The 11,326-nt window shown below is 35.2% G+C and overlaps 1 protein-coding gene across 1 annotated transcript in view; it reads left to right on the top strand.

Moving 5' to 3' along the window:
• Positions 1-9,940, top strand: part of LOC125680601 (phosphopentomutase-like) — a 28,802-nt gene extending 18,862 nt beyond the window's left edge. Inside the window, exons 11-19 of the mRNA XM_048920281.2 lie at positions 559-656; positions 769-863; positions 1,969-2,051; positions 5,539-5,632; positions 6,955-7,084; positions 7,179-7,281; positions 7,375-7,461; positions 7,645-7,778; positions 7,980-9,940. Of these exons, the coding sequence (XP_048776238.2) occupies positions 559-656; positions 769-863; positions 1,969-2,051; positions 5,539-5,632; positions 6,955-7,084; positions 7,179-7,281; positions 7,375-7,461; positions 7,645-7,778; positions 7,980-8,085 (930 nt within the window). The 3' untranslated portion in view covers positions 8,086-9,940. The remainder of the gene's footprint in view (positions 1-558; positions 657-768; positions 864-1,968; positions 2,052-5,538; positions 5,633-6,954; positions 7,085-7,178; positions 7,282-7,374; positions 7,462-7,644; positions 7,779-7,979) is intronic.
• The last annotated feature ends 1,386 nt before the right edge of the window (positions 9,941-11,326 follow it).

Here is an 11,326-nt window from a genome sequence, read left to right on the forward strand (position 1 = left end):
ATAGTGTTTATGTGTAAGCATTTAAATAGCATCTTCCCTAATGCTATTGATACTAAATTGAAATTTAGATGGAGCCTGTAGTACTTTACCAGAATTGTAAATTTCATGATCCTAGGGGTAAAGGATTTTATAGTACCATTGTGAGGCCAAAGTGATCATAGTGATTAAATTACTATCACTGTCATTACTATATAAAAACAGTTTAAACTAAATGCATATTAAGGAGAATGGTAAGGGATGAACCAACATTGTGAATTTTACAACCCCAGGGTTCTGACTATAGGGTGGGTCCAAAATAGTCATATAGTGTAAATATAACACATGTAGTATATTATATAAACTGTTTCATTGGTGTGGACAATTTTGGAGGCATTTGAGTGTTTAAAACACATCTTGTTTTATACTGCTGAATATTAGAATTTAGCTTAGATATATAGAACAGGAGAATTATTATAGATTCCATAGCCCTTGCAGCTAGTGATACTTTTAACTAATACTCAGGTGACCAATAAGACCTGTGGGCTCTTGTTTAATCTGAAAAATTACTTGTACCCCCAGCTGCTTGCCATGAAGACTGCAGATGAAAACAACAGCCAAGTCATTCTGGCCAATGATCCTGATGCTGACCGACTTGCCATAGCTGAGAAACTTCCTGAGTATGTATATTGAGTGGGGGGGGGGGGGGGGGGGGGGTTATGATTCACTCTCAGATGCAATCATTTATGATTTTCTAACAACACTGGGCTGATTGGAGTTTATGTGTTTCAGTGGAAAGTGGCACATCTTCTCAGGGAATGAAACTGGTGCTCTTTTTGGCTGGTGGAGCTGGTTTTCCTTTGTACAGAGGTACCCTGAGTTCCCAGGTAATTAATTCATATATCCCAAATATTGTAAACTTCTTTAAAATATTTATTATGTAAAAGTAAAATACCAACAGAAATCGAGAAATTATTGAGATACTTTGAATGTTAGACCACATCAAATCGATTCTCTAATTCTTAGACAACCCCTCCCCCCACCCAAATTGGCCGCTGACACGAGTTTATTGCCGCCCCAGAAAAAAATCGCCGCCGCCCGTATTTGATCCGTCAAAATAGAATTTGTGTTTTGGCGCCAAAATCGTAAAGTGCCTTGCTGAATAAGACGTGCTACTTAGTTGATGTAAACAATATGGCGACAGAAACAGTTCTTGTCAGCATTGAGATTATTTTTAACTCAAAACAGTTTGTTCCATGGACAATTATACTGGTAGACTCGTCCTTGACAGTTGATACGCTTTGCAAGAAACTTCTGGGCGGTGAATTTAAAGAAATTGAAACCATGAAGGAACAAATTGATGAAAGCAAGGCAGAGTTTAAGTACTACGTTTTCGTAGGTCGAAACAAAACGGCTGACAGCGATGAGGTTTTTTCACACAGGTTGTGTTTATACAGTCATTTTATTTACAATTCTTTTACAATTCATGACCATGCCAAACATTTACAGGAAGTAGATTTTGGAATACTTGAATTAAATGATAAAAAACATACTATAAAGTATTCACTTTATTTGCATAAAGATCTACAATATAAAAGCATGACATACATATAAAACAAGACAAGAAACAGAATGAAAAGAAGCTATACGGTGTTGAATACCATTTGTAAAACTCTAACTTTCTTTACAACACAAAAAAAACCACGGACAAAAAATCCCTACCCATTTGTGACATGGAGATAAACTGAAAAACTAAACCCCTTACCTACCTACCCATTTTTTGAAAAACAATTGTCTGATAACCAGAGAATTGATTTGATGTGGCCTTACTCAAAAATAACTTTGTTAACTGTAGAAATTTTAGAAAATGTATGTCCATAATTTTAGGTCATCTGTTTTATTTATTATTATTATTATAATTTTAGGTCATCTGAGTTTATGAGTATTAAATTTCTTTCAATTCGATCATTATGGGCTTACCTGTGATTGTAGTTAGTGACCTATACATGTTGGCCAGTACTGTGTCTTCCAAGATCCTTCAGACTATTGGAAACAAGGAGGGATTCAACTTTGAGGTAATTTTCCGCAAACTGTTTTCATGACAGATGGTATGCTTACATGTATATGGTGCCATGATTAAAATTTTAAATCTGTCTATTAGAAGATAGAGGTAGTGCTATGTATTTTCTATCATTTTCCCACGAATGACTCTTTTTATGCCCCCATATCAGTGAGTGGGGGGGGAGGGGTATTGTTTTTGTCATGGATGTTTGTCTGCCGTGTGTCGGAAACCTTAACCTTGTTCTTAATTTTCGAATGGTGAGTGATAGGGCTCTCATATTTCATATGCACATTTCTTGTGACAAGACTTTTCTTTTAGTACTTAAAAGTCATAGGAGACGGTTTTTAACAATACTTTTTCTCTCCATAATTATCAACTTTGTTTCATAGACTCCTCATAAAAATGCTTTTTTAAGATTAATAACGATATTAACTGGAACAAATTGAAGTGCAAAGGTAGTCGGAATAGAAAATCGTTACCCGATTATCGTTCCTGATTTCCTGAATTTGTGACGTCATAAGAGACCACACTCAGATTTGCGAATCAAAACAAAAGCACATTCATAAGTTAGCGATTTATTCGCAACTGGAGGAGTTTTTGAATGGGGAACCATAGTTTGTTATGCAAGGATATCACTTTGAACTCAAAATTAATGCAAATGCCAGCCGCATCGACGATTTTTCATCGGAGGACAAACAAGAAGATCAATCACTTGAGGTCCTATTTATTCCGAATCGGTTGGCTTGAAATAATACTGACTGGTTAAATGATAAATGTATGATAATTTCATAGTACATTCTCTGATGACAATAAGAGAAATATAGATAACTATTACTTGCGCTATTTATAACCCCTTGCAGACACGGTGATGCAGCATTGGGGTTTTTCCCCAAGGGGGTGGGGGGGGGTGTCAAATTGAAGGTTGACTGACAAGAAAGGTGGGTACCCCCTCATCACCCTTTGGTTTTATGTGCCAAAATCCCACCCTGACTCGGATATATAGCCAGATTGGAATTTCGTTTGCACACATCGTGCATGAGCACCGTATTTTGAATTTATTTTCATAGGATTTTTACAAGTATCGTGAGCTATTTTAGTTTAACAGGTGAATATAATAATAAATATAAATTGCTTTAACATTCTTTTACAATAAAATTTGCGACATTAGGGCCTATAAAAAGAATAATTTACCATCACATTAGCCGCTATAAGGGCTCTTTCTTGCGTATAATGGTTGGAACTGGAAGCCAGAGGAAGAACGAATTCTTCGTCTGGACCAGTTATTGAAGGAACTGTCAAAAAATCCGAATGTCCTGACTGTTTTTGTTGGCCATGCGTTTTGGACGAGTCACACAGACAACTTTAGGTAGCCAAAGAATTCTGGTGTGCGGTCCATAAAAACTAATTCAAACAGAATAAAACTTTCTAATTTAAACAGTTTTGGAATATGTTGAGTCATCGTGGGCTGTGAGACGATGATCAGTTCATAAGCTGTGCATAGCCAGAAAATCTGCACAGTACGCATGAACTCCCATCAGAAACTGTATGTTTGGCAGTCATACATCGTCGGATACCCAGTAGGCAGTCAAATGGATACAAGAAAACTTAGAAAAAAGAATAATCTGCCTAATTTATCAATAGCTAACGTTCTTATTTATACAAAATAAATTTATCGAACTTTAAGTTTTACATGTTGATTCATTAGATTTAATTATCAACGTTTCTATTAACCTGCGCAAGAGAAATGACTCCCATGAATTTTTCAATCTTACAAAAACGTACAGGTAATGCAGGTAACACAGATAACCCCCCGTATATTTGGGACGGTATATACAAGCTAGCAGGGTTCCCTCGGGCTTGGGGCTTTACACCTGCCTAAAATTAGTCCCGCCCCGCAATTAACTTACCCGAGGAAAACCAACCAGTTGTTCAAAATCTTTGGCCTTTAATTAATTTTTTGTTTTAAATTTTGACCCCAATACGGAAACCAACGTGCAAATTAGTGCTTCATTTGAAGAAAATCATCCCCAACTCTTGCATGACCATAAAAATTGGTTTATTTCACCTGATATAAAAACTTGTAATTTCAATATCGCTCCACCATATGCTTTGAACATTCTTTTTTATACAGAAAAGAGGGGGGTGGGGGGGGGGGGTCTGATAATGCAACTTTCAACATATAAAGTTAGTAGACCTATTCATCTTCAATTTATTTACTTATATATTCAGAGAAAAAGATTCTGATCAGAAGAGCTTCATATGACTATTTCATAGTCAAATTTCATTTTAAACAAATCAGATCGTGTTTAAATACTAAATTATAAATATCTGTACAACCGTCATTATACAGTCAACGTTTTGCAGGATTTTCTCGTTTTCACCACGCTTGCAGTTGGTCTGTAGTTGGAAATAGTTAGAACTGCATCTGGTCGAAGATTTAATTTCATAAATCCATTAGTTTTTGCCAAAGTAGAGTGTATACAATAACGAAACTGATCCACATCAACCTCCGTTTACAATTGTATTGTACAATCGCGTAAAATGATTGTCAAACAACTTCGAGTTCTGTGTTCTCAGTGTAGATTTCACACCCAAGACTTTCTGAACGTTGGATCATTTAGACAAAAGTATATAGAAATACCTGATTTGCTACATTACAGTTGAATGTTAGCACATTGAACATTTTGACGGCTAAAACCCGCAGTTGCTAGTATAAACAAATACACATTTGCGTCAGGCTGGTCTCTTTTGACGTCATCAAGCAAGGGAAATAAGTCATCTTACTATTTTGATACTTCACACCACAGCAACATTTGACGGTCTGTAGCGTCTGTTACCTTACGATTTTTTCTGAATGACTTATTTACATATATGTTAAGTAATTAAAGAAGAACACATTTTCGTGCAAAACAAATTTTTTTTGAAAATCGTTTCCTATGACCTTTAAGTTATTTTTACCCTGTGACCTTGACCTAGGAATTTGACTTATTAAATAAATGCTAACATAGGCAATATCTCCTATTATATAAAATGCAAGGTCTTGTTATAAGGAATCTATATACAAAATATAAAAGGTCTACCTGTATACAGATTCCCCATAACAATACCTTCCATTTTATATAATGACCTTTTACCTTGTGATCCTGACCATGGAATTTAACCCAAAATTCAAAACTTTAACCTTACTCATAATTTTGAAAGGTGAGTGATTGAGCACTTATATTTCAGATATGTGCATTCCTTATAATAAAACCTTTCTCATAGTACCAAAGTTTTTACCATGTGACCTAGACTGTGGAGTTTGACCTACTTTTATGCAAAGTTAACCTAAGCAATATCTCCAGAACTATTTTAAGATACAGCTTTCATATTTTGTATATAGATTTCTTATGACAAGACCTTTCATTTGTTTTTGTTGCCACAGGATTATTTTATACAGAAAAGGGGTAAGTACAAAAATTATTATCATTGCTTCAAAGATATTTTTTGGATCATTGTAGGAAACTTTGACAGGATTCAAGTGGATGGGTAACCTGGCAACAGAACTACAAACGCAGGGCAAAACTGTTTTATTTGCCTTTGAAGAAGCCATAGGTAAGATACCATGATCCATCTTCTAAAAGAGTCCAGGGCAGCACCAGTGGAATATCTCCTGTGACATGAGTTTTATATATTACAAGGTTATTTTGTGGTACATACATTCTATGGGGTTCCTGTGTGGTACATGTTTTACAGGGTTCCTGTGTGGTACATGTTTTACAGGGTTCCTGTGTGGTACATGTTTTACAGGGTTCCTGTGTGGTACATGTTTTACAGGGTTCCTGTGTGGTACATGTTTTACAGGGTTCCTGTGTGGTACATGTTTTACAGGGTTTATGTGTGGTACATGTTTTACAGGGTTCCTGTGTGGTACATGTTTTACAGGGTTCCTGTGTGGTACATGTTTTACAGGGTTTATGTGTGGTACATGTTTTACAGGGTTCCTGTGTGGTACATGTTTTACAGGGTTCCTGTGTGGTACATGTTTTACAGGGTTCCTGTGTGGTACATGTTTTACAGGGTTCCTGTGTTGTACACATGTTTTACAGGGTTTATGTGTAGTACACATGTTTTACAGGGTTTATGTGTAGTACACATGTTTTACAGGATTTGTGTGTGGTACATGTTTTACAGGGTTTATGTGTGGTACATGTTTTACAGGGTTCCTGTGTGGTACATGTTTTACAGGGTTCCTGTGTGTTACATGTTTTACAGGGTTTATGTGTGGTACACATGTTTTACAGGGTTCCTGTGTGGTACATGTTTTACAGGGTTTATGTGTGGTACATATTTTACAGGGTTTATGTGTGGTACATGTTTTACAGGGTTTATGTGTGGTACATGTTTTACAGGGTTCCTGTGTGGTACATGTTTTACAGGGTTCCTGTGTGTTACATGTTTTACAGGGTTTATGTGTGGTACACATGTTTTACAGGGTTCCTGTGTGGTACATGTTTTACAGGGTTTATGTGTGGTACACATGTTTTACAGGGTTCCTGTGTGGTACATGTTTTACAGGGTTCCTGTGTGGTACACATGTTTTACAGGGTTTATGTGTGGTACATATTTTACAGGGTTTATGTGTGGTACACATGTTTTACAGGGTTTATGTGTAGTACACATGTTTTACAGGATTTGTGTGTGGTACATGTTTTACAGGGTTCCTGTGTGGTACATGTTTTACAGGGTTCCTGTGTGGTACATGTTTTACAGGGTTTATGTGTGGTACATGTTTTACAGGGTCTATGTGTGGTACATGTTTTACAGGGTTCCTGTGTGGTACATGTTTTACAGGGTTTATGTGTGGTACACATGTTTTACAGGGTCTATGTGTGGTACATGTTTTACAGGGTTTATGTGTGGTACATGTTTTACAGGGTTTATGTGTGGTACACATGTTTTGGACAAGGATGGTGTTTCAGCAGCCATGGTCATGTCTGAACTGGCCACTTACTTGTACAACAATGGTACAACATTATACAACAAATTGGAGGAAATCTACAAGACGTAAGTTTGTGAAAATTATTTTATAAAAGCAGTCCCTGAAATTTTCTTAATGACGCTGAATATGTTTGACAGTACACTCTGTTGATTTTTACAGATATGGCTATCATCTGTCTAACAACTCCTACTATATTTGCCACGAACCTGACAAGATCAAACAAATGTTTGAGGAAATCAGGAATTACAATAACACAGGAAAGGTGGGCATTTATTCTAGATTTTAGTGCAGAATGTATGAGAATATCTCAAAGGTGGAAAATATTTCTAGTTAAAATTGGATCTTGATTTTCCAGTATCCAGCATCCTGTGGACAATATAAAATCAAATACATCCGGGACTTAACTGTAGGATATGACAATAGCAAACCAGATTGTAAGCCAGTAAGTGGGTAAAATATATGTAGTGTTGGCGACTCAAGTAATGGAAATATTATAATATATGATATTCAGTGTCTGATATCTTTCAAATATGACACTCTCTGTAAAGGTGTGGTTTTTTAAAAGTATGTATGCAATGTTGTAGTTTTATATGTTATATAATGCCAGTATTCACTTGTTATTTAGGTGTTGCCAGTTAGCAAATCAAGTCAGATGATCACATTTACCTTTGAAAATGGGTGTGTTGCCACGCTGAGAACTAGTGGAACTGAGCCAAAAATCAAGTATTACACAGAGGTCAAACCAGATCCCCAGAAAGGGTATGTACAGTACATTATCATGGGTACAGAGTGGAATCTGAAAGTCAGCTAAAAAATACCAGACTTGCAAAATTCAGTAACTAACACAAATTTCAAACTTAGTTATCGACAGCTATTCTGAGATGTCAATGGTTTCAAAGAGAAATAAAGCTTGTCTTTGTCAATCAGACCATTTTATGCATCTTTCTCCATTGGTTTCAGAATGGATAGACTGGGAGCTCAGAAGGAATTGGATGACATTGTCAAGTGCATCATCAAATTCTTCTACCAACCGGAAAAATTTGGTTTTATTCCGAGACCGTTGTGAGGACTTGGCCTTGTTTTACCAGAGGTTTTTTTACCTTTTATGAATGGATTATTGTAGGATTCGGTGATTTGCAGGTCATAAATATGGATTGTTGAGTCCCACTTTTGTTGTTTGTTTCAAGAATTATGTTACTAGAATTTAGAAAGAATTTAAAGTCTATAAAGCATATTTAACAAACTATTATTTTCTCTTTTTCCAATGTAATCTGTTTATCACTTGGCTGTGTAGTGCTAAATTACTATTCATTTTTTAGCTGTTTTACATGATGTATATGATGATGGAATCTCAAAAGACACTTAGGCAAGAGGAAAATACAGTTCTATATGCATCTTTTGTATTTGAACAACTTGAACACAGTTTTCAGTCAACACAAATTGTATCTTAACACATTTATTTACATTTCCATTCATTTTACCTTTGATATCTCTACAAATTGTAATGATGAATGAGTTGTAAACAATGTGTGAATAATGATGAATGAGTTGTAAACAATGTGTGAATATAGTGCATCTATGTTGACTGCTGGGAAGACTGCTGGAAATTCCAACAGAAATGAAAGTAGAATGTAAATTATAGAAATATCCACACTTTTTAGGAAGTATACCGGTGTGCAGCATCACAGTTCATGCTCTCATGTATTTTTCAAAAGCGAAATTTATATTAGTATATACTTGTACTAGCTGATACTGCCAAAGTTCTTTGAGGCAGAGAATGTAATCCTGGCCGATTCAAGTTGTTGGACTTGTGTTTTCTTGATTTTATGACAATTTACACAACACACAAACGCATCAACCCAGTTATTGCATGTTTCATCTTGTGCACAAAGAAAACACCAATTAAGGAATGAATTATTACAAAACACCCATAAAACATGATGTGGTTTACTATGAAAGTTTCACACAATTTCTTTTATTATTCTTTCTCACTGCACTGTGTTTTTCTATACTAGTTCATATTGAATTTTACAGGTGGGAAATTGGTCAAATGATTACAAAGTGATATTTAGAGAAACTAATTTTACCTTGCACAGGAAAAATTAATAAATATAAAATTATATCAAACTTGCAGACTGCACAGAGCTTCAATATTTTCTGTAGAAATCATACTCACATGAATGATATATAAAACATAGAAGTAATATCTAGGTCACTCTTACACTAGATAAATTCTATGATTTATATATCATTCATGTGAGTATATTTTTTTTTGCAGTAAACATTGATGCTAAAATTATATATTAGATTAATTTTCAATTTTAGGAAAGAAAATTTGGAGAGATAGATTCTTGTGGCATATTTATACAAATGTATTTGGTCTAAATCGTAGTGAGTTTTCATCAATAGTTAGCATCAAAAGAGGTTATTTACATTTTTTTTGCTTTGCAGCTGAGTGCAAACATGCCAAACAGATATTTCCATAAAAGTGTTTGGAAATTTTGTATTTTTCACTTCATTTCCAGTCAGAAAATTTAACTATTAATGTAAAAGAACATCTAGCGTTTTCAAATTTTATTCAAAGTAACATTGTGTCAAATGAGATTTGTTAAGTGCATGTGCACTTGCATTATCGCACATTTATCAGTGTACTGTTACAAAACATTCCCATAAAGATACACATACAAGACTACACTGGTTAGGATAACCCAGGTGGACAAATTCCTATACTTTGTATTCCAGATATATATGATGTTATTTTAAATTATGCTGTGCATGTTAAATTATTGTGTGGAAATAACCTGCTGTTATGAATGATTGGCAGCCGCTGTCCTTTATAAGGGATAGGAACATTTTGTTTAATGATTATTTGCATGTATGTGTTGCTAGTTAGTCTGTTATTGTTAAATTATCAAACTTCACATGTGTTGCTGATGCTTTTTATTTGGATACATACACTATGTCTATCAAGCACTCTCCAACAAGTGGAAACGTGGGCAGTGAAGGGAAAAATATAGGATATCTACTAGTCAGGGGCATATAGTGATCTCTCAAGTTACTGAGCAGACATTTCCAAAAAACCAGTCATCCGAGTCATGACCTTTGACCTACATGTAGTGACTTGAAAACCAACGGGACCATCTACTCTTTAGGGGATACCAGTGTATGAATTTTAATGTCTGTCAAGCAAAGGGTTCTCGAGATACAGAGAAGACCATGTCTTATGTCCATAGTAATTTGACGTTTGACACAGTGACCTCAAATCTTTATGTTTTAAGATGTAACAAGTTTTTTGTCTGTCAAGCAAAGGATTCTGGAGATATTGAGCAGACAATATCTTAAGTACTGTGTCAAGTTTGAACTCAATACGAAATATCTATACTTCTTAGGGGAACCAGTGTACCAAGTTTGATATCTGTCAATCAAATGGTTCTCAAGATAGTGAGCATAAAATAGCTCGTGTCTAGTTTTACCCTTGAGCTTGTGACTTCAAAATCAATAAGAAACATCTACTTTATACCAAGTTTAATGTCTGTCAAACAAAACATTCTCAAGATATTGAGTGAACAATATCATATGACCTAAAAATCAATAGAGGTCATCTACTTTCTAGGAACAACCACCATACCAAGTTTGGTAACTGTCAAGCAAAGGGTTCTTTAGTGAGCGGACAAGGCATAAAAAGTGGAATAGACCAATTTTTCACAGAGAGCTGCAGCAAAGTTTTCCAGTGCTTCATTCGTGTTTTGTTTCATAGCCTCAAGACGATTCAAACCGCAATTTCTTGCACACCGTCCCTGTAAACGCTAATCAACTACTTTTAAAAATACATGTATGTACTAGTATATTGACTTGACCTTTGTAACTCATTAAAGTATGACTTTAATCCAATTTAATTAAAACTAGATCCTATGATCCGCCCATCTACTATCGCTACATCTATGTATAGCGGTAGTAGATGAGCGGATCATAGGATCTAATGTTAATTAGACTGGACTTTAATCTAACACTTAAAACAGACCACCTTGTATATATACAGATTCGGTTTATCAGTATTTCATGAAGTGAAAAGTTTCGAAAGCCGAATAGGATCTCATAAAAAAAACAAAAAATATTTTTAAAGGCGAAATAATGCGAATCAAAGGCGTTGTAACGCAAATGAAAGGCGTAATATAATGCGAATGAAAGGCGTAATAACGCGAAACAAAAGCGTATTAGCACAAAAGAAACGCGAAATAACTTTAATTAAAATTACTCTTGCCCAGTGACATAAAAGGTTTCACAAGTTTGAGGAGTACCAAGATGCG

Source organism: Ostrea edulis, chromosome 2, assembly GCF_947568905.1.
Source record: "Ostrea edulis chromosome 2, xbOstEdul1.1, whole genome shotgun sequence".
NCBI classification, from domain to species: Eukaryota; Metazoa; Mollusca; class Bivalvia; order Ostreida; family Ostreidae; genus Ostrea; species Ostrea edulis.